Below are 27,819 nucleotides of genomic sequence, written 5' to 3'. Positions count from 1 at the left end.
GTGCTGGCCCTATGAAATAGAAAACTTAATCTATTTGTGTCACCAGAAATCGGGATTGAGAACTCCTAAGGCAGGAATAACATGGCCAGTTGCAGTTTTCAAGTAAAACAAAAGACTGATCTAAATAAGGTATAAATGGAAGTAGCAGAATCATGAACAGCTGCTACTGGAAATAATGGGGGCAGGGGTTATGGTCTGAAATTGTTGAACTCTTGTTGAATTTGGAAGGTTGTAAAGTGCCTCATCGAAAGATGAATCGTATAAGGAGACCAAGATCAGAGTGGATGGAAGATGAAAGTTGATCGAAAGCTTGGGGTCACACTTGTGGACTCAGTGGCACAACGGTTAGCACTGTTGCTTCACAGCACCTGGGTTCCAGGTTCGATTTCCGGCTTGGGTCACTGTCTGTGTGGAGTCTGTACGGTCTCCCCGTCACTGTGTGGGTTTCCTCCCACAAGTCCCGAAAGATGTGCTGTTAGCTAATTTGTACATTCTGAATTCTCCCTTCGTGTATCCGAACAGGTGCTGCAGTGTGGCGACTAGTGGCTTTTTCACAGTAACTTCATTGCAGTGTTAATTTAAGCCTACTTGTGACAATAAAGATTGTTATGAATGGCTATGTTTCCCTTTTATAGAGGAGATAGCATAATGAACAGTGAACGTACTTAAATTCAACTAAGTACAAGTAAGTTACTTCACATGGAATGAGTGTATGGGGCTCTGGATGGTGGGAAGGGAGGAGTTTCATCTCCTTTGTCTGCATGTAAAGGTGCCATTGAAAAGGACAAGAGGCTATTGGGAGTGATTAAGTTGGCCCATGTGTCGATCAGGGACTGTATCTTTAAATGCTTGATGGCAGCATCATGGTAGAGGATGACCTGTTTAATGTGGAGGTAGGTGAGGTCAAGGAAGCACTTCCATGGTTCTGGGAGGGAACGGAAGGGATGAGAGAAGAAAAATAAACAGTCGTCGAGGGCACTGTCGATCATGGTGGAGAGGCATCCTTGTTTGAGGGGGGGAAACGAGGTACTAGAAGGTGGCATCATCAGAGGAGATGTGATGGAACTGGAGAATGGAATAGAGTGCTTTCACGAAGCAGAATGAAAAGGAGGTGTAGTCAAACGTAGCTCTGGGAGTCGGCTTATGATAACCTGTCTGCAGAAATGGAGAAAGAGCAGTTGAGAAAATGAGTCAGATGGGCAAGAGAAGGGTGGAAATTGGAAGCGAAGTTGGTGATATTTTTCATTCCATGTGACAGCAAGAAATGGGACTGATAGTCATCAGTGTACAGGGGGTGAAAGCTGATCCTAACCCACATGAGGTCTGCGAGCAAGGCTGTTTATTAGGAGGAAGTGAGTGAATCAAAAGGAGAAGTTGGTCAGTGTGAGCATAAGGCTCAGTCAGGAAGAGAAGGGAGGAAATAAAATGTTGGAGAAACTCCAGTTCCAACAGCATCTGGAAGAAAAACAATTAACATGAGTTGAACAACTTCAGGTGCAAAAAGTTACGCCCAGAAGGCTATAAAGTGCTTAATCTGAGAATGAGATGTTCCTGCATGTGATGTTGGGCTTCACTGGAACATTGTAGCGAACCATACTCCAATGGGTGAAGGCTTAGCTTACACAGAGTTTCTTAAAAATGTCCTTCATCCCACAAATGAGTTGCATAAATCTTTTCTGACCTACTGCAATTATATCCTTTTTCGAATGAGACCAAAACTGTATACAGTACTCCAGGTGTACAGTGCCCTGTACAGCTGCAGTAAAACTTTGACTTTTATATTTCATTCCCTTGCACTAAGCACCAACATTCCATTGGCCGTCCTAATCAGTGCTATGCCTGCATACTAAGTTTTTGGATACCCAGATCCCTCTACCACCAACTTCTGCAATCTCTATTTAAATAGTATGCTGTTTTTCTATTCTTCCTACCAAAGTGGACAAGTTTAATTTTTACTTTTGCTTAACCTATCTATATCCATTTGCACACTCCTTATCATCTTTTCACAAAGGAGGCAATGGCATTGTCACAGGACGAGTAATCCAGAGACCCAGCGAAATGCTCTGGGGACATGGGTTTGAATCCCATCAGGGCAGATGGTGGAATTTGAATTCAATTTTTAAAATCTGGAATTAAAAATCTAATGGCGACCATGAAACTGTTGTTGGTTGTCGTAAAAATTCCATCTGTTGCACTAGTGTCCTTGGAGGAAATCTCTCATCCTTACCTGGCCTGGCCATGTGACTTCAGGTGCACGCTCTGAAATGCCCTCGAGGATGGACAATAAATGCGGGCCCAGCCAGCACGAGCGAATTAAAACAAAAATCACTTTCTTACCTATCTTGGTGTCATGAGCAAATTGAGCGACCATACCATTCATCCAATTGATTGTAACCATTGAGGGCCCAGCACTGATTCTGTGGCACTCCAGTAGTAACAGTTTGGCAACCTGGAAAATATCAATATATTCCTACTTCCTGTTAGCTAGTCAATCCTTTATCCAAGCTAATATATTACCCCTTACACCATGTGCTCTTACCTTGCCTTTAACGTGGCACCCCATCTATTATAGAGGTATTATTAAGCCTCTTATTTAAATCTATTGCTGATGGGTGGGCTCGTTGGTCGAGGGGTATGATTCTTGCCTTGGGTTTTAGGTACATTTAGACAGGGATGAGGGTAACCCTTGTGTTAAGGTGCTAAACTGGGGAACGGCAAATTACGATAACAGAAAGGAATTGAAAAATTTGGATTAGGTGTGGAATCAACCTTCGGATGTATACCGGTGAGATTATACCGTTGCTTGGAGAGTTAGAGGTAGACATTGCGTATAATAGCCAAGAAGCAAGAGTACAGCTCCAGTAAAAGGGCACAGGTCTAATCTACTCGGGTGTGACTGGCTCAGGAAAATTCAGTTGAAGTGGGGTGAGATGAAACACAAGTGAAAGGATGTCATTTGGAAATGTCCTGAGGTTTTCAAAGACAATCTAGGTACATTGTGGGACACTACAGTTAAATTGTTCATAGATCCTCGGGCTACTCTTGCTTTTTCAAACCGAGGACAGTGCCCTATGCCATGAGAGGGTAGCATTGGATAACAGTGGATAACATTGTGGCTTCACAGCGCCAGGGTCCCAGGTTTAATTCCCCACTGGGTCACTGTGTGTGCGGAGTCTGCACGTTCTCCCTGTGTCTTGTGGGTTTCCTCCGGGTGCTCAGGTTTCTTTCCAGTCCAAAGACGTGCAGGTTGGGTGGGTTGGCCATGCTAAATTGCCCTTAGTGTCCAAAACAGATTAGGAGGGGTTACTGGGTTACGAGGATAGGGTGGAAGTGAGGGCTTAAGTGGGTCGGTGCAGACTGGATGTGCCGAATGGCCTCCTTCTGCACTGTATGTTCTATGAGAGCCACAGTTGAGGAGGAGTTAAGAGTGGCTGCAAAGGCGAGGAAACACTGAGCCATTGTTTTCAGGTTTCGCAGCTCCAATATGATCCTGTTCTTGAAAGTGATGGTAGTGTGCGCATATGTGAGGATTACAAACTTAGCATTAATCAGGTATCCAAGCTGGACATTTACCCGTTGCCGAGGGTAGAAGATCTGTTTTCAACCCTTGCAGGAGGTGAGATGTTTTCAAAACTGGACATGAGCCAGGCATATCTTGCTGGAGAAAGATTCAAAGCAGCATATGACCATCACCGCACATAAAGGGTTATAATCTTTTGGGTTTTGGAGTATCCTCCAGTCCGGTGATCATTAAAGGATGATGGACAATCTGGAACATGCATTCCTCATGTTGCGGTCTACTTAAATGACATTTTTGGATAAGACTGAGGACCACCTCAGCAACCTGAATCGAGTTTTTAAAAGGTTTTCCGAGGCGGGGCTGCATCTGAAGTGGAGCAATGTATTTTTCAGACACCGGGCATGAAGTATCTAGGCCACAGCTTCACTGCACAAGGAGACTTATCTCCTGTGGAATGGAAAGTTTGAGTGATTAAGGAAGCTTCCAAGAAGGTGGCCGCGTTCGGGTCATTGTAGGTTTGATAAACTATTATGGTAAGTTTTGCCAGACATATCTACAGTATTGGCTCCACTGTACCTACTTTTGCACAAAGAAATAGGGTGTCTGCACAGAAGAGGTCTTTCAAAGATGTGAAAGAGCAGCTGTAATCGAAAAATCTTGTTTGTTTTGATCCAGATATGAAACTCATTCTGTTGTGTGATGCCTCATCCTATGGTGTGGGGGTGGTACTTTCTCATGTAATGGAGGATGGGTCCGAAAAACCCATCAATTTTGCATCCGCAGGTTGAAGAGGTGTGGTAACCCAGGAGGGTTACCCCTATCTCTGGATCTGTAAAGACTTAATTACCTGCAAATGCTCGCATTCTAAGCATTGTCCGGCATCTTTGAATTTGTCTATATATATATGTTTCTTGAACATACCTCTTCATCCACCTGAGGAAGGAGCAGTGCTCCGAAAGCTAGTGTTCGAAACAAACATGTTGGACTTTAACTTGGTGTTGTAAGACTTCTTACAATTTTAAACATGTAAGGAGCAGCAAAGTGGTGCAGTAAATTAAGCCCTGAGACCTCGCGGCGCCGAGGTCCCAGGTTCGATCCCGGCTCTGGGTCACTGTCCGTGTGGAGTTTGCACAATCTCCCCGTGTTTGCGTGGGTTTTGCCCCCACAACCCAAAGATGTGCAAGGTAGGGGGATTGAACATGCTAAATTGCCCCATCATTGGAAAAAAAATGAATTGGGTACACTAAATTTTTTTTTTTAAAAACATTTTAAACCTGTACGCATACATGGGAGCCATTTTGACATAGCAACATCTCTACACTAAGTTGTGAAGGGAGGATTGACTGGCTAATTTGGTGGTGTTGATTGAGGGAAGAATGTTGACTAGGAGACCAGAAGAACTTAATTAGAATCATAGAATTTACAGTGCAGAAGGAAGCCATTCAGCCCATCGAGTCTGCACCAGCTCTTGGAAAGAGCACCCTACCCACATCCACACCACCCTATCCCCATAACCCAGTAACCCCACTCAACTGACACTAAGGGCAATTTTTGACACTAAGGGCAATTTAGCATAGCCAATCCACCTAACCTGCACATCTTTGGACTGTGGGAGGAAACTGGAGCACCCGGAGGAAGCCCACACACACACACACACACGGGGAGAACGTGCAGACTCCACACAGACAGTGACCCAGCCGGGAATCGAACCTGGGACCCTGGAGCTCCAGGGTACCAGCCTCCCCGGACAGGTGCCGGAATGTGGCGACTAGGGGCTTTTCACAGTAACTTCATTGAAGCCTACTCGTGACAATAAGCGATTTTAATTTCATTTTCAATTGTGCTAACCACTACGCTAACGTGCTGCCCGCATGAGTGGTGTCGTGAGAACTTGAATCACAGGAACACAGGCATATAAGATCTTGATTTAATGTCTCAACCAAAAGATGGAAACTCCAATATTATCTTATTCAATTTTTGCAACTATAATCCAAACCTGGACATTTGTGCTTCATGTGCCATTATTACTACGTCATTATGAGTCGGGAATTTTCCTCATAATTGGAACATTCTTTATTGGGAATTCCTGAGGCAGGGGCTGTTGGGGAGGATCCCAAAGCCCAGGAGTTTGTGGCAAGGAAGGTGCAGTGGAAAAACTGGAGAGAGGCGAGAGTAGCGGGAGATTGAAAATTAGTGTCAGTTAAAATTGGTGTCAGTTAAAAGTTAATTGTAAAACAGCAGGGAGAGAGGCGACAATAATAATCAAAGGTCGATGAATATGGATACAGGTAAGTGATTGGTTGGTATTTTTAAAATAAATTGAGAGTACCCAATACTTTTTCCGATTAAGGGGCAATTTAGCATGGCCAATCCACCTAACCTGCACATCCTTGGGTTGTGGGGGTGAAACCCACACAGACACTGGGAGAATGTGCAAACTCCACTGTGGTGAATTATAAATACTAATAATCCACACTGTATTGTACAACATGTGTTGAGCCTGTATATTGTATTGGATCACGTGTAGTTGTGTGGCTCTACCCATAGGGGGAGATGAGGAGCTTGTACTGGGCTCCACCCTTGGCTCCGCCCATGGCTCCACCCATGGCTCTTCCCCTTAACCGGAAGTATAAAGGTTGATGCTGAGAGCCTGCCTGCCAGTTCATCTGGAGTTCATCTCGTCACAGGCAGGCTCTGTTGTAAGACGATTAAAATCACTGTTCACTTCAAACCACGTGTCGCGTGAATTGATGGTCTCATCAATTTAATCATCTTAAGAAACAGTAAGGAACGACTATGGAATCAGCCCTCAAACCTGATCGGCTGGAACTCGACCCACAGGATGCAGAGGCGAAATAAATCTTTTCACACTGGCTCCGATGTTTTAAGGCCTACCTGGCTGAAGTAAGCACCACAGAAACGACGGAGGAGCAGAAACTCAGCCTACTGCATGCAAGGGTGAGCCATCGTATATCTACTCAGTTAAATTGTACCGGCTCATATACAGAGGCCCTGGCCCTACTCGACAGAATGTACGTGAGGCCCGTCAATGAGGTCTACGCGCACCACGTTTTTACTACTCGCCACCAGCGCCCCACAGAATCGCTAGAAGAATTTCTAAGAGACTTAAAAGCCTTATCCCGGGCCTGTAATTACCAGGCTATAAATGCTGCTGAACATGGGGAACCTGATGTCTTTGTTGCAGGCCTTAGATCCAATTACATATGCCAGCGACTGCTTGAGAAGGGGGCCCAAAATTTAGAAGCCTCGCCTCATTCCCTGCGGACTCCCCGACCCCGTCATGGGCCCCCGACCAGCGACTGCCCCAGACCTGCGCCGCGCGGCCACCCAGCCACTATGCTGCCCCAGCCTGCCACTTTTGTGGCCAGCCACAGCATCTGCGGCAGCACTGCCTGGCCCGCAACGCGACCTGCAGCAGCTGCGGTCGCAAAGGACACTATGCTTGAGTGTGCCTGGCGAAGAAAGCCCCAGCCTCTAATCCTCCCGCGGCTCAAAGCACTCGTTCTCTGAATTTGCAGGCCCGCAGGCCCCGTAACACTGCGGCCTACACCTCAACTCTGCCCCCACCCACCACGTGCGACCCATAGGGGCCACTATCTTGGACGCCACCTTCCTCGCTGCCCACCACGTGCGATCCACGGGGGCGGCCATCTTGGGCTCCATCCTCTCCAAATTCAGAAAATCTGATCGAAGACTGCGACCTCAGCGGGCATTCACCACGGGGCCACCCCAACACAGCGGACCGAGCCGCCGACTACCTGCAACTCGGCGCAGTCACATTGGACCAGTCGCGTCCAAAACACCTCCGCAACTCAATGACGACCGTTCAAGTCAACGGGTACAGTACTCCGTGCCTCTTCGACTCCGGGAGCACTGAGAGCTTCATACACCCAGATCTGGTAAGACGCTGTTCGCTCCCTGTTTTTCCTGCACGGCAAACTATCTCCCTCGCTTCGGGCTCCCATTCTGTTCACATCCAAGGGCGCACTGTCACGACCCTAACGATCCAAGGCGCTAGTTACTCTAATTTTCAACTATACGTCCTGCCCGAACTCTGCGCCCCACTCTTACTGGGACTCAACTTCCAGTGTAACCTCAAAAGTCTCACCCTCAGCTTCGGCGGACCCCTACCCACACTCACCATCTGCAGCCTAGCCATGCTGCGAATCTACCCCCCTCCACTCTTTGCCAATCTCACTCCGGACTGCAAACCCATAGCCACTCGCAGCAGGCGGTACACCCTGCAGGACAGGGTGTTTATCAGAACCGATGTCCGGAGACTCCTACACGAGGGGATCATGGAGGTCAGTAACAGCCCCTGGAGAGCTCAGGTGGTGGTTGTCAAGACCGGGGAAAAATTCTGCATGGTCGTGGACCACAGTCAGACCATTAATCGGTTTACGCTCCTCGATGCGTACCCCCTCCCCAGGATTGCAGACATGGTTAATCGGATCGCCCAGTACCGCATCTTCTCCACGGTGGATCTGAAGTCTGCATACCACCAGCTCCCAATCCGCCCGGAGGACCGCCACTACACGGCGTTCGAGGCCGATGGCCGCCTCTTCCATTTCCTCCGGGTTCTCCACCTACAAATACGATATTATGTATCGACCGGGGAAGCTCAATGAGCCCCCAGATGCCCTGTCCCGCGGCACGTGCGCCAGCACGCAGAGCGACCGCTTAAAAGCCATCCACAATGACCTCTTCCACCCGGGGGTCACCCGGCTCGCCCACTACATTAAAGCCCGAAATCTGCCTTTCTCCACTGAGGAGGTAAAAGCCGTCACCAAGGATTGCCCGATCTGCGCAGAGTGCAAACCGCACTTCTACAGACCAGACAGGGCCCACCTGGTCAAGGCTTCTAGGCCCTTTGAACGCCTCGCTATCGATTTCAAAGGACCACTCCCCTCGACTAACCGGAATGTGTACTTCCTGAATATCATCGGCGAGTTCTCCCGATTCCCTGCCCCGATTTGCTATCCCGTGCCCCGATATGACCTCCCACACAGTCAACAGGGCCCTGCATAGTATCTTCACCCTGTTTGGTTTCCCCAGCTATGTACACAGCGACCGGGGTTCGTCCTTTATGAGCGACGAGCTGCGTCAGTACCTGCTCAACAAGGGCATCGCCCAGTGTCTGTGTGGGTTTCACCCCCACAACCCAAAGATGTGCAGGTTAGGTGAGTAGTAAAAACATGGCGCGCATAGACCTCATTGACGGGCCTCACGTACATTCTGTCGAGTAGGGCCAGGGCCTCTGTATATGAGCCTGTACGATTTAACTGAGTAGATATACGATGGCTCACCCTTGTGTGCAGTAGGCTGAGTTTCTGCTCCTCCGTCATTTCTGTGGTGCTTACTTCAGCCAGGTAGGCCTTAAAATATCGGAGCCAGTGTGAAAAGATTTCTTTCGCCTCTGCATCCTGTGGGTCGAGTTCCAGTCGATCAGGTTTGAGGGTTAAATTGATGAGACCATCAATTCACGCGACATGTGGTTAGAAGTGAACAGTGGTTTTAATCGTCTTACAACAGAGCCTGCCTGTGACGCGATGAACTCCAGATGAACTGGCAGGCAGGCTCTCAACATCAACCTTTATACTTCTGGTTAGTGGGAGGAGCCATGGGCGGAGCCAAGGGCAGAGCCCAGTACAAGTTCCTCATCTCCCCCTATGGGCAGAGCCGCGCAACGGCTCACATACAGAGCCCACAAGGACACAATACAACGCAAGGCAATACAGTGTGGATTACGATGCATATAATTCACCACAGGAGACAAATGGGAGGTCGAGGACGGTGGATGCCCGAGGGAGGACCTGCGGAGACAAGAGACGCAAGCTGGAGGCCTCAACAGGGTTTTACTGGCGGGGGCGGTATTCGGCGATTGCTGTGTCGGACCATGCGCCACATTGAGTGGACTTACGGGTGAGTAAGGAGAGAGGGCAGCGCCCGCAATGGAGGGTGGATGTGGGACTGCTAGCGGATGAGGGGGTGTGAGGGCAAATGAGCAAGTCCATCCAGAACTATCTGGAAATAAATGACACTGGGGAAGTCTCGGCATCAACGATCTGGGAAGCCCTGAAGGCAGTGGTTAGAGAGGAGCTAATCTCAATAGGGGTGCACAGGGAGCAGAGATGTAGAAGTTGGTTGGGGAAATACTCCAGGTGGGCAGGAGATATTCGGAGGCCCCTGAGGCGAGGTTGCTGAAGGAGCGGCAGAGGCTCTGTTTTCTGTTCTGTTATCTACAGGGAAGGCAGTGGAGCATTTGAGGAAGGCGAGGGGGGATATACAAGTATGGAGAGAAGGCCAGCAGGATGCTTGCGCACCAGGTGAGGAAAAGGAAGGAGATAGGAGAGTGAAGGGCAGAGGTGGGAACGCGATCTTGGACCCAGCGGGGTGAACGGGGTGTTTAACGAGTTTTATAGCAGGCAATATGTGTCGGAATCCCCAACTGGGGTAGAGGGGATGAGGCAGTTCCTGAGTGAGTTGAAGTTTCTGAAGGTGGAGGAAGGATTGGTGGAGTGGTTGGGAGCCCCGATTGGAATTGAAGAAATAGTAGAGGGGTTGGAGGCCATGCAGTCGGGTAAGGCCCCCGGGACCGGACGGCTATCCAGTGGAATTCTACAGGGGGGGGACGCGGAAAAGGTCTTTGATCGGGTGGAGTGGAATTATTTGTGGGAGGTGTTAGGATGGTTCGGATTTGGGCAGGGCTTCATTGATTGGGTTTGGTTGTTGTACCAGGCACTGGTGGGGAGTGTATGAACAAATCGGTTGACATCAGCTATTTTAAGCTTCACCGAGGGACAAGGCAAGGGTGTCCCCTCTCCCCGTTGTTGTTTGCCCTGGCCATAGACCCATTGGCGATGGCGTTAAGAGCATCTAGGGACTGGGAGGGGTTGGTCCGGGGGGAGGGGAGGGGGGGTGGAACACAGGGTCTCGCTTCACGCCGACGACTTGCTCGTGTATATTTCCGACCTGATAGTCGGTGAATTTGGCCGGTTTTTGGGGTATAAATTGAATATGGGGAAAAATGAGATGTTTGTGATCCAGATGAGGAGGCAGGAGGGAAGACTGGGCGAGCTGCTGTTTAGAGTGATGGGAGGGAACTTCCGCTATCTGGGTATCCAGGTGGCATGGGAATGGGTGACACTACAGAAGTTAAATCTGACCCGTCTAGTAGAGCAAACAAAGGATGAGTTTAGAAGTGGGATATGCTCCCGCTGTCACTGGCGGGGAGAGTACAGACCGTGAAAATGACGGTGCTCCCCAGATTTCTGATCGTTTTCCAGTGCCTCCCCATCTTTATCCCAAGGGCCTTTTAGAAACGGTTAAACAAGGTGATTTTGGGCTTTGTGCAGGCGGGTAAAACCCCACGAGTGAAGAATCTGTTGCTGGAGCGTAGTCGAGGGGAGGGTGAGTTGGCACTGCCGAACTTTAGCAACTATTACTGGGTGGCAAATATAGCCATGATTAGGAAGTGGGTAGTGTGGGTGTGGGTCGGTATGGGAGCGAGTGGAGGTGGCATCATGCAAGGACACAAATCTGAGGGCATTGATACCGGCACCTCTGCCGTTCTCGCCGGCCCGGTACTCTACAAGCCCGGTGGTAGTGGCAGCCCTGAGAGTCTGGGGGCAGTGGAGGAAACATATGAGAGTGGAGGGAGCATCGGTTTGGGGCCCGATTTGCAATAACCATCGGTTTGTACCAGGAAGGCTGGATGGGGGGTTTTGGAGGTGGCAGAGAGCAGGGACTGAGAGGATGGGGGATCTATTCATAGATGGGAGCTTCCCTTGTTTGAAGGATTTAGAGGAGAAGTTTGAACAGCCAGCAGGAAATGGATTCAGGTATCTGCAGTTACCCCACACAGACACAGGGAGAATGTGCAAACTCCACATGGTCAGGAACCCAGAGCCGGGATCGAACCTAGGACCTCAGGATCGTGAGGCAGCAATGCTAACCACTGCACCACCGTGCTGGCCCAGAGGCGGTGGTCTTTGGAGTGTCAGAAGATCCGGGAGTCCAGGGGGCGAGAGAGGTTGACGTCTTGGCCTTTGCCTCCCTGGTAGCCTGGAGACGGATATTGCTAGCTTGGAGGGAATCAAAGCCCCCAAAATCGGAGCCATGGGTTAGCGACGTGGCTGGGTTTTTCAGTCTTGAGAAAATAAAGTTCGCCCTAAGAAGGTCAATGCTAGGGTTCGTCCGGAGGTGGTAGCCGTTTATCGACTTCTTCGGGGAAAATTAACTGACGGCAGAGGCAATAATCTAAGTGGGGGAGGGTTAGGTTATTTTCTGTTAAGGGTAGGAGGGACTTGTTACGGATGAAAATGATGTATGTACTATGTTTATATTTGGATTCGCTTTCTTTTGTGTTGTTATAAAATTACAAATACCTTAATAAAATGTTTTTTTAAAAAATATCACCGCACTCTACTGAGGCCCAGCAGGAGATCATCGCACCCGATTGAAATTCATTGGCCTATTGTTAGAAGCCCAGATCAGGCCAGACTTTCTGTCACCGAGAGTTCCTGCCGTTACCTTAATAATAACCTTTATTATTGTCACAAGTAGGCTTAGATTGCAATGAAGTTACTGTGAAAAGCCCCTAGTCGCCACATTCCGGCGCCTGTTCGGGTATACAGAGGGAGAATTCAGAATGTCCAATTGAAAATGAAATGAAAATCGCTTATTGTCACGAGTAGGCTTCAATGAAGTTACTGTGAAAAGCCCCTAGTCGCCACATTCCGGCACCTGTCCGGGGAGGCTGGTACGGGAACCGTGCTGCTGGCCTGCTTGGTCTGCTTTAAAAGCCAGCGATTTAGCCTGGTGATCTAAACCAGCCCCTGACCTAACAAACACGACTTTTAGAAACCAGAGAAGTTTCTGGAAAAGCGGGGAGGGAGGGGGATAAAGGTACGCATCTCAGTCACATCAAGCAGTGAAGATTCAACGAGGGAGGTAACCTTGACCATCCGTAAGACTGACCAGAGAAGGAAGGAAGGAAGAAACTGCCATTGAGACTCATCTCCATGACAATGGACCAGAGTGACTCAGAGAATCGGGCCTGCAGTTCAACCAAACCAGCTTTGGGGATAGTATACTTGAATCTGGGGTATCCTCTTGTTTTATGTGGGTCATTTAAGGATTAATAGTATTATTATTAATAAACTTATTGAACCTTTACTTGTGCTTGTCCTTTGTCTATCTTGCAACTATGGATAACTGGGTAAAACTTTGATTGATATACTGGTCGAAATATCTGAGATTTAGCAGATACAACAGTAGACTTAAGGTCTACTAGCAGCAGGAATGGTTATTGAGAGTAATAGGGTTTATTAATTATTAATTAAGGAAAAGTGATTAATTAACCAACACATGATAAAGATGGTAGGGCAGGTGATGTGTTTGTGGGAGCATTAGATTGTAGCCATGCTGGCCACGCAAAATGGACACTGAGCCAAAGTAAAATGGAAGACAGAAGGAAAAGCCTGTGTGGTGAGAGCAGACAGTCTGCTCTCAACTAATTAGCATTTTGCAAGCAGCAAACCAGTTTCTGGCCAGGTGCAAGATCTCCAAGCCAAAGGTGTTAATGGCAAAGCGCTTAGCATTCTGATGAGGCAGCCCAGATCCAGGCACGAACAATGGCAACATTTCCATCTCAATGTAACACTTGATTGGTTGCGCAGACAGGATGGCACCAAAGTAACGAATATCGAAACCACCCCCCAACACCGAGGAAGGCCCTCGCATTGGAGGATTTCGAAGGTAACCGTTTGGAAACGCTCCAATCGGTACCGAAAGGTAGAGCCCGCCTAGAAGGGGGCAAGGACATTAGAGAGGGGTATAAAGGCAAATTCCCCATCTAGCCCGGTCTGTTAAACCCGTGCTCCGGCCCTGATAGACATCTTGCATCCTGACTCCAGCCGTTGAGCACCAGCCGCCGAAACCGTAAGTTCAACGCTCGCTACGCGATCCAAGCCCACTAGACCCCCAGTACCAGAACGCTTGCTGAAGGCTGCAGTACAAGACCAGGACGAAGGCCTCGTTCTCTGACCTTGCCTGTTCCTGTTAGATAAGTATTCTGATCACTTAAGTTTAGTTATAGCTTAGTCTCTTAGTGTGTGTATGAGTATTTATTATAACTGTATAATAAATATTGATCGTTTGAACCTTACTAATCGGTGTATCGTCTTTATTACTTTGAACTTGACCTTGGAATACTTGTGACGGTGTCTATACGGCACCTGGCGACTCCAGAGCTGAATAAATACATAGAACAGAGCCTAGTAGTGTTAAGCACACGTCGAATACGGAGGCGTGTTAATACACTCCAATAAACGCGTTTTACAACCACAGTAAAACGTGCAACAAGATACCAGAGCACAAGTTGCCCTATGATGAGAGGCTGAGTAAACTGGACTTTAGCCTCTGGAGTTTAGAAGAATGAGAGGTGATCTTATTGAAACCTATAAAAATTTTGAAGTGGCTTGATAGGGTGGATGATAAGAAATTGTTTTCGTTGGTCAAGAAATCGGAAATATCTGGGCACAGTCTCAGTATAAGTCACCGATCATTTAGAACTGAGATGAGGAGAAATTTCTTCACTCAAAGGGTTGTGAATCTTTGGAATTTTCTACACCAGAGGGTTATGGATACTGCATTGCTGAATACATTTAAGGCTGGTATAGGCAGATATTTAGTCTTTCCAGGAATTAAGGGATATGGGGAGCGGGCAGGTAAATCAAGTTGAGCCCCAAGATCAGCTATGATCATATTGAATTGTGGAGCAGGCTCGATAGTGGTCTATGCCTGCTCCTATTTTTATGTTCTTGTGCAATAGGATTTTCATAAAGCTAAACATTAGAATTTTGGCTAATGAGGTACTATGCACTTTGAGGTGTAATTTGGTGCATATGTAGTGTCCAGTGGACCAGACAGAATTTATGACAATGCCAGCAATGGAATTGAATATTTATTTCCTTTGAAAATCATCCCATTTTGTTGATCGTTTCTGACTTATTTCGCTGCTGTAAACTGGGATTTCCACTTGCTTCTTCCTTTTACTGGTGCAGCGAAGGGCACTCTGTTGTTTTGCTTTTCAATAATTTTCTCTTCAGTGCTGGAACATGTTTGTCGAGGTCAGCAATAGCACATGAAGTACCATTCTGCACTAAGCTAATGGACACTGCTTGATTGAGGTAGAGATAGTTCCATTGTGGACAGGAACGATATAGATTAAATCTTTGTTTTTACAGCCTGAAATTTGGCATTGGTGCTTATTTCCAGAGGTAGCTATTGTATTGTTGTATATAGTTGGCAAACACATGAATGGATATGCTAGTGACTTTCCTCATGATATACTGTATATTCTAATGTTACTGATTTTTAAAATATATATAGATGGAGAGTTTTACAACAATCAGAGCGCTCAAAGGATGCAGGCAATGCAGTCAGGGTATCCCTTGAACTTAATAAGTTCAACAATATTAGTAACTACAAGCATGTGCTTTGTGTGCATATTTTGAATGTTTACATTCACACAGTGGATCCAAAATAAAATCACAAACTGCACAAAAGGTTTCATTATGATTAAACCCATTTGCTGGTGTCACGACAAAGATCCTGTTTCTTGGTGGATCTAGTTGACGCTTAGCAGAGCTGTAGCATGCACACTGTGTACTGTGAAGGATAATTTGGCACCACATATCCTAAAACGACAGGCCAACCTAAATGAGCTCCAGGAAGGACAAACTGAGAACATTAAAAGACTAAATAATGCAGTCACTCGACAGCAGTATATTTACGCTCTGTTTACATGCTGATAGTGAGTTTTTATTTAGTCTGTGCTGAGTACGTGCGATAAAACCTAGAAACAAAAACTGCCCTGTAAACAGTTTTCTAACCAAACATTATTGACTCCTCTGTTTTCCACAGTATTACTGAAAGTGAAGTCATAACATCAGGAATTAAAGTAATGAGGAAAGATTAAAGAAGACAATTATTTGACCCAATTTTCAAGTTATGGTGATTGACAAATTATTCACAAACATCAGATCATCAAGATTCAGACTTGCGACACTCAGGCCCAATGTTAGTCCCTCATTTATCAGTCACCACCTCAGCTCATTACTCTAATCTCTTCAAGAAATGTTTCTCCTGGCCAAATCATGTGAACTCTCTTTCCACGGGATTCCTCTTTTTCTTTCAACTGATCCTTTGAAACTAGGGCCAAACCTCCTTCTGGGTCTTGGTCTGACCCCGCTGTCGCCAGATGATGTGCCCTCGTGACACAATTCACCGGATTAAGTTGCTCACCCTCAGTAATTGATGAACATTCCTGCCGGGCAGCCTGTAAGTGGGTGGCCAGCACTTAATTGGGCTAGATATTGCCTGAGGGTGTGCGGGCTGCACGCTACACTTTCTGCCATCGGGAGTCTCCTCTCACCATTAAATCCAGTCCAACATGGCTGATCTTCAACCCCAACTCCTATTTGCTTGTTCCATTTCATTCATGGTTTAACAAGTGCTGTCCAACATTAGATGTGCTTCTGCGATTCGAGAGCACTTGCTAAACAATCCTAATTGTGCTAAGAATTGCACTGACAACCAATTTAAGATGATCAACTGGGCTCGCAGTGTGGCTCACGAGAAAAGGGAGAGACTTCACCTGAGTGAGACACAGTCCAACTGAGTATATTTGGGAATTTGGATCAAAATGGGAATTCAGGGCCTAGCTTCTAGCTTCTTCACTCTTCAGAAAGTGGTTTTGCTCTGCTGCAGGAGGAGATATTTGTTTGTGAGCATCCAGAAAGTGGTTAAAGTTTATTTCATTCCATTTAAAATAGTATAGGAACTGCTGTTTTGTAAGTTAAAAATATATAAAAGCCCCATAAATAAATTATTATTTCAAACACATTAATGATGGCAGGACAGGTGATGTGCCAAGGCTGCAACATGTGGGAGTTCCTGGATAACCTTGTGATCCAGGGCAAACATGTCTGCAGTAAGTGTTTGCGGCTTGAGGAACTTCGACACAAGAGTTATTGAGCTGGATGCGGAGCTGTAGACACTGCGACGCATCAGGGAGGAGGAGAGTTACCTGGAGCTGAAAGTAGGTGCTCACACTCCTTAAGATAGGGTCTTCTTGTTTATAAAATGGTTAGTGACAGGAAATGTGACTGGAGCTGAGGCAGGTCAGGAAGGGGACCCAGGAGGCAGGAGTGTCAGCCTCTGCAATTGCTCAACAGGTTTGAGCTTCTTTCAGCTGGTTTGGATGAGAGTGGTGGCTGCAGGCTGGATGAGCTGACTGGTCATGGCAGCGAGGTACAGGAATCCATTCAACAAGGTGGGGGGGGGGGGGGAGAACAATAGAATGTAGTGGCAGTACAGGGTACAGTGAGGAGGATTGACCATGTTCTCAGCAGTAAAGAGGCAGAGTCCAGATGGCTGTGTTGCCTGTCCAGTGCCAGGGTTCGGGCCAACTGCTCCGGCCTGGAGAGGAACTTGTAGTGGGAGGGGAGCATCCTATTGTTATGGTCCACGTAGGTGCCAATGACATAGATAGACTGAGGAAAGAATTTCTGCATTGAGAGTTTGAGGAGCTAGGCATGAAATTAAATGACAGAACCGCCAAGGTTATAATCTTTGTATTATTAAATTAGCCGAGTGAAAATTGTTACAGGGCACCTCTATCTTTAGGGGAGGCTGTGGTGTAGCGCTATTGTCACTGGACTAGTAATCCAGAGACTCAAGATAACGCTCTGGCTTGAATTCCACCGTGGTAGATGGTGAAATTTGAATTACATATAAAAAGAAATCTGCAATTAAAAGACTAACAATGACCAAGAATCCATTGTCAATTGTTGTAAAAACTCATCTGATTCACTAATGTCCTTTAGGCAAGGAAATCTGTCGTCCTTACCTGGCCTAGTCTAGATGTGACCTCAGACCCATAGCAATGTGGCTGACTCATAAAAGCCCTTAATAAATGCTGGCCCAACCAGCAATGCCCACAACCCATGAATGAATTAAAAAAATTAAATTAGAGAGGTGAATTTGTGGCTCAAAGACTGGTGTGGGAGAAGTGGACTTTAGTTGGTGGGGCACTGCCATCAGTTTAATTTAATTTAATTTAATTTTTTTTTGGAGAAAGTGGGGCTGCACCGCTGGAACGGCCTACATCTGAACTGTGCTCAGACCAATGTGCTTGCAACCCGCATTACTAGTGAGGTAGAGAGGGATTTAAATTGAATAGTGGTGTGGAAGGTTCTGGAGAGGGGATACGTAGACTTACAATGCAAATTATATGGCAGCATTGCACGATTATTTAGATAATGATCTCCATAATGTGACAGGAAGGGACAAAATGTACAAACAATAAGAAACAGCAGCAAACTGGGCCAAAAGAGGCAAAAATGCGAAAAAGGCAAAATTAATGGCTCCTTCAGTAAATGCATGTATTATTCGGCACAAAATAAATTAATTAACAACAAATATTGAGGTTAATAGATCTGATCTTATAGCCATTACAAAGCAATACTCAAGTTCCGTACTGCCAAATGGCTATTTATATAAAAGTTGTTTCACTTAAATTATCTTTGGAAATGCTACACATTTTCCAAAGAATCAAGGGCGGGATTCTCCAACCCCCCCCCCCCCCCCCCCCCCCCCCCCCGCCGGGTTGGAGAATCGCCGGGGGTCAGCGTGAATCCCGTCGCCACCGTCCTCTGAATTCTCTGGTCCTCCAAAAGGCGTGAATCGCACCGCCCGCCTCGGAGAATGGCGGGGGCCGGCGCAACTCAATGGGCCCCGGGGCTGCCCGAATTCTCCAGCCCGTGATGGGCCGAAGTCTTGCAGGTTTTTTGCCGGTCCCGCCGGCGTGGATCAGACTAGGTCCCTTACCGGCAGGACCTGGCGGGCTCCGGGGTCCTGGGGAGGGGGGGGGGTGGCGATCTGGCCCCAGGGGTGCCCCCACGGTGGCCCACCATCCATGGGCGGACCTGTGCCATGGCGGCACTCTTTCTCTACGCATCGGCCGTGTCAGCCTCCGCGATGGCCGACGTGTAGGTGAACCCCCCCCCCCCGGCGCATGCACGGGGATGACGTCAGCAGCCGATGACGCTCCCGCGCATGCGCGGACTCTCGCCAGCCGGCGGAGTCCCTTCGGCCCCAGCTGGTCTGGCGCCAAAGGCCTTCCACATCAGCCGGCAGGGTGCAAACCACTCCGGTGCCGGCCTAGCCCCTGAAGATGCGGAGTATTCCGCACCTTTGGGACGGGCCGACGCCGGAGTGGTTCACTCCCGCCCCAAGTGTTTACTCTTAATAAATTATATTTAAAAATTGCAGCAGTAATCATAGCTTTAACACAAGTGTGCTGTATTTAAATTAAGGTTACATAAAACGTATGTGCGGACCAGCATATAATAGAAGAACAAATCATATTGGTATCTGGTTCCAAACAATTTCTTTAATGTTTGACAAGACAGTCAATAAGAATAATGATTTTATATATCTTTAGTTTTTATATTGCAGTGCCAGCAGCGTGCATACTAACATTCTACACTATTATATTATTGGAAGTTCTCTGCCTTAATTGTGGTTCCTGAAAACTCCACTATAAATCTATACCCAGAGAGTTGCTGATGATTATGAAATTTGTTTGTTGAATGTTTGGAAATTATGGAGTCTTGTTAGGTTTGCCATCTTAAAAATGAAGCTCGCCTTACCCAACCAGATCTAATTATTTTCTGCTTATGTCTATGATGTTGCAATAATTTCTCTTTATTTTGTTAATTGTTACACCAATTTTAGAGGAGTTCATTTTAAAGTTGTTTTAAAAAGAAACATTTCTAAAATATGTTGTGGACATTGTTGAAACTGTTGATTGGCCTTCAGTAAGGCTCGTGAAAAGGGAAGTACGGATGACTTGAATCTCTCCAAACTCTCATTCCACCTCTCTACAAAAGTAAAGAAAGATCAATCAGGTTTTCGTCTTTCTAGAAAGTCTCACATTTATTCAATGATGCTCAGATATGTGTACATTTCTGCGCAGGAGCAGACGTATAAATTGGTCAATCAGCAGCTGAAATGTTTTAAAAATAAATTTAGAGTACCCAATTTTTTCCAATTAAGGGGCAATTTAGCGTGGCCAATCTACCTACACTGCACATTTTTGGGTTGTGGGGGGCGAAACCCACGCAAATACGGGGAGAATGTGCAAAGTCCACACAGACAGTGACCCAGAGCTGGGATCGAACCTGGGACCTCAGCACCTTGAGGCAGCAGTGCTAACCACTGAGCCAGCATGCCGCCAGTAGCTGAAATGTTAATGTTTCTCTTCTCGCGATGGGTACCACTGATTTTTCCCAACATTTTGTGTTTCATAGATTTCTAACATGGCAGGTTTGTTTTGCGTTTTCTTTTCATCAGAATTTGGTAATTGTTGTGCTTCATTTCCATATCTATATAAGTTGGGCATTCTGCAGTGGGCAGAATTGGGGACCACGTAAGGAGTGGGGAGGGAAATGACAAAACACTGAATCTTGTGGGCATGCGCACTGATGAGTGGGCATGCATGCACAGCGCGCCCTCACTTTTAAAGTCGGCAATGGCCGTCATTTTTAGAGCTGCTCTCAGCCGGCATTTTGAAAAGTTGGCTGCTGTGTCCATTGTGCCTGAATTCCCATGATCGGGAGCGCCCGTGATAGATGGCTTCGCGACCCACCCACGGATTGCGACCCCCACTTTGAGAATGCCTGATCTATACCTTTTCCATTTCTACCAATGTTTTGTCAGCACCTCTTAGTAAACACCAGTACTCAATACACATAAGGTATTCCAGCCTTGCCCTGCACTTGTCACCATAAGTATATGTCACCCACTTAGTCTTAATGAGCCCCAATCACCTCTTACTACCTACCTACTATTTAGATGATTTTTGGGTTCCCTTTTACATTAACTGTCATTCTAATCACGTATTCTCTGTTTGCTAGTCTTATTGAGCGGGATTCTCCATTTCAGGAACTTTAAAAAAAATATATTTTTAAATTCGCCTCCTTTTTCACATTTTCTCCCAAATTTACACCCAACGATAAAAAATAATCAGTAACGAATGTAATGTCAATCTCCATATCAATAACAATGATCCCATCCTCCCACCAAACCCCAGACATTGGCCCGCATGTTAACAAATGGCAAAAAGGAATCAGGGAGTCACCCATAGTCACCACCATTAACACATACATAATGAATAATGCCCATGAATTGTAGAACCCCTCCATCCTTCCCCTCAGTTCAAATTTTACCTTTTCAAGTGTTAAGAATTCCAGCAGGTCCCCCCACCACGCCAGGGCACAGTGTGGAGAGGTTGATCTCCACATTAACAGGATCCGCCGTTGGGCGATTAACGAGGCGAAGGCTGCAGCATCTGCCTCCGCACCCATTTCCAAACCCGGCTGGTCTAACACCCCGGTTAGACGGTAGCAGCATGGTAGCATTGTGGATAGCACAATCGCTTCACAGCTCCAGGGTCCCAGGTTCGATTCCGGCTTGGGTCACTGTCTGTGCGGAGTCTGCACATCCTCCCCGTGTGTGTGTGTGTTTCCTCCGGGTGCTCCGGTTTCCTCCCACAGTCCAAAGATGTGCAGGTTAGGTGGATTGGCCATGATAAATTGCCCTTAGTGTCCAAAATTGCCCTTCGTGTTGGGTGGGGTTACTGGGCTGTGGGGTTATGGGGATAGGGTGGAGTTGTTGACCTTGGGTAGGGTGCTCTTTCCAAGAGCCGGTGCAGACTCGATGGGCTGAATAGCCTCCTTCTGCACTGTAAATTCTATGATACTATGATATGGCTTCCCGAGGGCCCGGGTCCAGTTTCACGTGCACCACTTTAGAGATTACCCTAAACACCTCCTTCCAGTAATCCTCCAGCTTGGGACAGGACCAAAACATATGAACGTGGTTTGCGGGCACCCCCCTCCCCCGTAACATTTACACACATCTTCTACCCCCTAAAAGAGCCAGCTCCTCCTCGCCCTTGTAAGGTGTGCTCTGTATACCACCTTCAGCTGTATCAGCCCCAACCTCGCACACGAGGTGGAGGCCTTCACCCTCCGGAGCACCTCACACCAGAACCCCTCCTCCATACCCTCTTGCAACTCTTCCTCCCACTTTGCCTAGATCCCTTCTAGTGACGCCTTCTCCTCCTCCAAAATAGCCCCGTAAACCGCCGATATTACCCCCTTCTCCAGTCCCCCTGTCGTCAGCACCTCGTTCAGCAATGTGGAAGCTGGCTCTACTGGGAAGCTCTGTATCTCCTTTCTGGCAAAGTCTCGAACCTGCATGTATCTAAATATTTCCCCCTGCTCCAGCCCATACTTCGTTCCCAGCTCCTTCAATCCCGCGAAACGACCCCCAAGAAATAAACCTTTTAGTGTTTTAATTCCTTTTTCCTCCTATCTCCGAAAATTTCCATCCCACTTCCCTGGCTCAAATCTATGGTTCCCCCGAATCTTGACCCTGCCCCCCAGTGCTGTCGAAACTGCCTCCAAATTCTCAACAAAGCTATTACTACCGGACTCCCTGAGTATCTCCCCGGGGCCGTCGGGAGTGGCACTGTCGCTCGCGCCTTCAATCTCGACCCCCTACACAAACTCTCCTCCATTTTGCCCCATTGGGAGTCAACCCTTCTGACCCAGCTCCGTATCTTCTCCACATTCGCCGCCCAGTAATAATACAAGAGGTTCGGAAGACCCAAACCCCCTGCCTGCCTTCCTCTCTGTAATTGCACCTTTTTAATTCTGGCCACCCTCCCTCCCCATATGAACGAGGTAATCACCCCTTCAATCTCTCTAGAAAATGCCTTTAGAACATAGAGAAATACGGCAGGAAAATTGGCCGGCATTAAAAATAAACAGAAATAGCGGCAGCATGTTCATTTTAACCGCCTGTACCTGACCCGCCAATGACAGAGGGAGACCATCCCACCTTGCCAGATCAGCTTTCAACTTTAACTCTTAAAGAGGTCCAAACAAGTTTCCTGATGGATCAGGAAGAGCTTATGTTAATGTGTTTCAGCAGGTCCCTGGAGGCTCATGGCACCCAAAATCCCACTCTTATCCACTGACGTCCAAGCCATTCTCATCACCTCTGGGTGGGACACATCTTGAGGATGACAATGAATCTCGGATGTGAAGATGCCCTGAGATTTGCATGGTCATGGCCACTTGAGCTTGTCGCTTACTTTGCTATTTATATACACATCCCCAGTTAACAACACAGCAGTTTCCTGTTTTTTTACTTACTTCTAACATTGGCACTATCATTCTTCCGTTGCAGTCAAGCGATTCAATTTGTTTCATATCTTCCTTTGACAATATGAAATCAAAGACCTGTTTTATAACACATATGTTTTCAGATGTTCCTATTTCATAAACATTACATTCAACATTACCTCAGTTAATATTGTATCTGCAATAATATACACAAAACTTTAAAGGAAACTTTTAACTTCTTTCAGTTATGTCGTAGGCTCATTGTTGTTGAAGAAAAAACAATAACTGAAAAGTAAATAACCAATCGATTGATTTGTTGTGATAGCTTTGATGAATATAGGAATTTCAAATAAATATATTGTATTATATGCATCTGGTGCAGTAATGACTAAAAGCTGGTTTAGTATGTGTACATCTCTACTGTTAAAAAAATTCTGCTTTAAAAGACAGGCAGACACTGTGGCTACAGAAGGGGTAATTAAAGCATCGTAAAAGATCATCATTCATTCCAACCATGTATAGTGTTTACCTAAATGGGCGGATTGAATTTTGTTTATAGAAAGAAGTTTCCCTTGGGTTTAGATAATTAGCGGGCTGTGGATAGCTTTAGTAAGATGGGCATAACCCAGTCAGTGGGATGAAGATGATGTAGTTAATGGGAGGTGCCAGGGACTGAAGCAGTCAGGTGTGGAATTGCAGTTTAGATTTTGCTGTGAACAGAACAGGAGCTTTTTGCCAAATGCTGGTAAGTTAAACAGTAGTGTGACATAGAATCTGAAGGTTGTTTCCTGAACGATCTCTCTCAAAGTGGTTTATCCAAGACATCTCCATGCAGCAAGTATTCCTGGGTTTGCAAACTGTATGTAAAAGTGGATTTTGACCTCAAATTGGTTTTGCTTAATTGGAGTTAAAAAGGTAGCAGTTAGGAGTTAAAATGTATAATTTTATTGTTAAGCATTGTTCAACTGGTAATTGTACGCAATTTATTGAACAATGTTAAATAAGTTAGTTTAATATTGTGTTAATAATAAGGTTTGTTTTAATACAGCATATTCCCATTTGTGCATTGAATTACTCTTGGAGCAAAGTATCATTTCCTCACCACCTTGCAAATTAAAAAAGATATTGGGGTTTCATAACAGTATCCTAGAAAACGTTGGGGTCTTGTTTAGGATCATAATAATAGTCTGACACAGGCTATGTATTATGTTGATCTCAGGTTCAGTCTTGATGCATGGGAACACCATGGTCTCCAAGATACATGCAATTCTGACTTCAATATCTCATTGCTAAGTCAAATTCCCACCACTCCCTATCTAACAGTATTGTAGGAGCCCCATCACCACTGTAGCATTTCAAGAAGGCAACCCACCACCACCACCATCTCAAGTGCACTGGAGATGGGCAATACCAGGCCTGTCTTGGTTATGATAGTCACATCCTCAGAATTAATTTTTATTGGGGAATTTCAGTCAATTTTCAATTTATAACACTGAATTCCTGTTATTAAAATTGTTCATTCTGCCTCAGATGTCTAATCCCAATTCTTCAACATATATACAATAACCAGTGTCTCAGTGCGACTCACAATCTAATTAACGGAAGAGTACAAACAGTGTTTATCATCTGATTCATAACTTTGAGATTATAACTATGAACTCACTGCTTAAATGTGTTGTTACATAATGTTTACTGGATTAAGGCTTAAAATGAGAAACTCTGCTTTCCAGTACTCCTTCGGGAGTCCCACTGTCCCAATTCTGTGATGTTCCTGAAGCAAAACTTTGGTGTAATTAATTGGACTATGCAAACTATTTTTTCCACTCAACTCTTCCTTTGTAGAAATATATTTACAGGGCTCCATAAGAATGCCCCAAATGGATTTGGGAAACATTTATAATTCTGCCAGTCAATTTGAAAACTGGATTGTTTGTTCCTTGTGGCTGTTACTGAATAGAATATTTTTTGTAAATATATGCTGGTAATTGAATAATTGTGTCACTGCACATTTCCCATTTACTGGGTATCTCCACCCTTGCACTGTTATAATCCTAATCAAAGTCATCATTAATATTATTTGTGACTGAGAGTGTGGTGCATTATCCTTCCTTAAAAGAGCAGGCGAGAGGAGGACCTGGAGCCAGATAGCAAAACTCAATGATCAGGAGTGAAGAGGACCAGGCAGCATGGTGGCGCAGTGGGTTAGCCCTGAAGCCTCATGGTGCCGAGGTCCCAGGTTTGATCCCGGCTCCGGGTCACTGTCCGTGTGGAGTTTGCACATTCTCCCCATGTTTGCGTGGGTTTCGCCTCCACAACCCAAAGATGTGCAGGAAAGGTGGATTGGCCCCGCTAAATTGCCCCTTAATTGGAAAAAATGAATTGGGTACTCTAATTTTTTAAAAAAAGGAGTGAGGAGGACCTGGAAACAGACCGCAGCACCTTAATGAGCAGGAGAGAGGAGGTAGTCGGAGATAGACAGCAAGACCTACATTGTTAAAAAAATCATTCATGGGATGTGGGTGTCGCTGGCTGGGCCACCATTTATTGTCCATCCCTAACTGCCCTTGAACTGAGTAGTTTGCTGGGTCACTTCAGAAGGCAATAAAAGTCAACCACATTGCAGTGGGTCTGGTATCACTTGTATGCTAGACCATTTAAGGCGGCAAGGAAATGAGTAAACCAGATAGATTTTTACAACAATCAACAATGGTTTCAGGGTCATCATTAGACTTTTGAATCCAGTGGTAATCATTTAAATTAGGTTAATTTAAATATATGTGGCCTATTTGAGGCCACATTCTCCTGGCTCCCGGGAGTCACCGGTCGCACTGGCGAGGCCTCAACCCGGCGCCAATTAGTACTCGCTCCACAAGCAGAGATCAGGCATGGTGGCCTCCTTGTGGGTCTCAGAGACCATTGGAGCCTCCTGGGTGGTCATGGGCAGGGCAGTACCCTGGCACTCCAGCTGGCAATGCCAATCTGGCAGCATGACAGTGCCAACTTTGCACTGCCAGAGTGCCAGGTTAGCACTTCCAGGGTTCCAGGGACACTGCCTGGATGCCAAGCTGGCAGTGCCAAGAATTGGGGCCTGAGGGGGGGCCATTCCCATGAAAGGGATGGGTTGAAGTGGAGTAAAAGGGGGCCTGAAGAGGGGGTCCTCAGCAACCACATAGCAGAGTGTGCTTACCCGGGAGGGGGTGGGTTGGTATTTCCCATGTCTATGGGATAGCATCCCCCATAGATGGTGGTGTGGGGGACCCTCAAGCTCACTTTGAGATTGGGGCAACAATCTCTGAGGAGCAGGCCTCGCAAGTAAGTTTGGCTCCCCACTGCTGAAAACAATTTCTAAGGTGAGAAACATCTCAAGTGTGGATGAATCCAGGTCTGGATCACACCCACATACTCAAGAAACATCCTGCTAAACATGCCCAAACAGACACTTAGTCATTTTTTGGGTGAATCACACCAGCAGCGGGATTCTCTGACACCCCCGCATATTCTCCGGCGCCAGTTTTCAGGCGGGGGTGGGGTTCATGCCACGCCGGTCGGGGACCGTTGGCAGCGGCCTCCCGGCAATTCTCCAGGCCCTGATGGGCCGTGCGGCCGTCCGTTTATGGCCAGTCCCGCCGGCGTGGGTTAGACATGGTCCCACACGGCGGGACCTGGCAAGTAAGTCGGCTGAGGCGGTCCTCGGGGGGGGGGGGGGGGGGGGGGGGGGGGCGCAGGGGAATCCGACCCCAGGGGGAACCCCGACCAGGCCAGGCCCGTGATCGGGGCCCACAGATCTGCGGGAGGGCCTGTGCCGTGGGGGCACTCCTTCCTTCCTGCTGGCCCCTGTAGGGCTCCGCTGTGGCCAGCGCAGAGAAGAAAACCCCCTACGCATGCGCCAGAATACGCTGGCCGGTTTGCGCATGCGCGGAACCACGCCAGCGGTTCCGTGCATCCGCGAGATCATGCCGGCCCTTTGGCGCATGCGCTAACTCGCGCAGTCCCTTCGGTGCCGGCTGTTGCGACGCCAACCCCTCCGCCGTCTACCTAGCCCCCAGAAGTGCGGAGAATTCCGCACTTTCGGGGGCTGTTGACGCCGGTGTGATTCGCGCCGGTTTTCCCGCTGGCGTGGGGATTAGTCCCCGGAAAGGAGAATCCTACCCCATATCTCCATGTTTATCATGGCATCCAATTTTTGAATATGCTTCTGTGAAGCACCTCGAGCTATATAAATGCAAGTTCCTCTTGTTCTTATGTCAAGCGTACAATTTTAACATTTTTCTGGAATTGTAATGGTCTTGCATTGTTAATTCAGAAGCATGATAAATATTATTAGTTGCACGCTCACTCCTAAAATGATTTGAAATTTACAAGCATTGTGCTATTGACAAAACGTTACCTCAATATTTTCCTTAATCCTAGAGGGAGTAGCACTCTTTGGTATGCATGCTATTCCTCTTTGCACTTGCCACCTAGAGGTGAAAGAAATAAGATTAGATTTTCAATGTGGTCATTTTTGTGTAACAGCGAAGCGTAAATTATTAATCTGAACAGTTATATTGGCCATCAGTGTATTTAATAAATATACAATTAAACTCAGATAGTTCCCTTTAGGACCATGGTTTGAACCTGTTGAGGAAAAGCAACTGAATTGTAATTTCCAGCTGCCAAAGCTTATAAGTGAACAGTTCAGTGAGTGGTGGTCACCAATGTTTTGGTGCTCAAGGGGTGACTGAGTGATATTAAACAATATATTTAAAGAAAGTGGCATCAAACTATGAAGAGAATGGCCGCATTTCTAAGGTTAAAATCGAAGGACATTGAGTGTGCATAGTAGCTTGGTTCTTAAATTCTCGGTACATAATTTTATTTTTGGATGACTGAGTGGTAGAGCATACCAACAATCTCATGAAGAGTGGTTAGCATTTTGAAGCTTGGCCTTGTACTTTGGGGTATCAAAAATAGGTATTCTAAGGCAGCTCACTGGATTCAGCCTGGCCAGTATCAGGATTTGGATTTGGTTTTATT

The 27,819-nt window shown here is 46.7% G+C and overlaps 1 protein-coding gene across 3 annotated transcripts in view; it reads right to left on the bottom strand.

The window, feature by feature from the left end:
• Nucleotides 1-518: 518 nt before the first annotated feature.
• The window catches only part of akr1a1a (aldo-keto reductase family 1, member A1a (aldehyde reductase)), a 74,702-nt gene continuing 47,401 nt past the window's right edge, over nt 519-27,819 (bottom strand). For 2 of the 3 annotated variants that reach the window (XM_038790788.1, XM_038790789.1), the window contains exons 8-10: nt 27,191-27,263; nt 22,834-22,920; nt 519-2,470 (exon numbers count right to left, since the gene is read on the bottom strand). In XM_038790788.1, the coding sequence (XP_038646716.1) occupies nt 2,195-2,470; nt 22,834-22,920; nt 27,191-27,263 (436 nt within the window). In that variant the 3' untranslated portion in view covers nt 519-2,194. Of the gene's footprint in view, nt 2,471-19,299; nt 19,492-22,833; nt 22,921-27,190; nt 27,264-27,819 lie in introns of those variants that run through there. The other variant, XM_038790790.1, reaches the window with a different exon arrangement.

The sequence above is a fragment of the Scyliorhinus canicula genome, chromosome 3 (genome assembly GCF_902713615.1).
Source record: "Scyliorhinus canicula chromosome 3, sScyCan1.1, whole genome shotgun sequence".
Taxonomy (NCBI): Eukaryota; Metazoa; Chordata; class Chondrichthyes; order Carcharhiniformes; family Scyliorhinidae; genus Scyliorhinus; species Scyliorhinus canicula.
The sequence above is the reverse complement of the archived record's forward strand: the minus strand, read 5'-3'. Positions and strand labels throughout refer to the sequence as shown.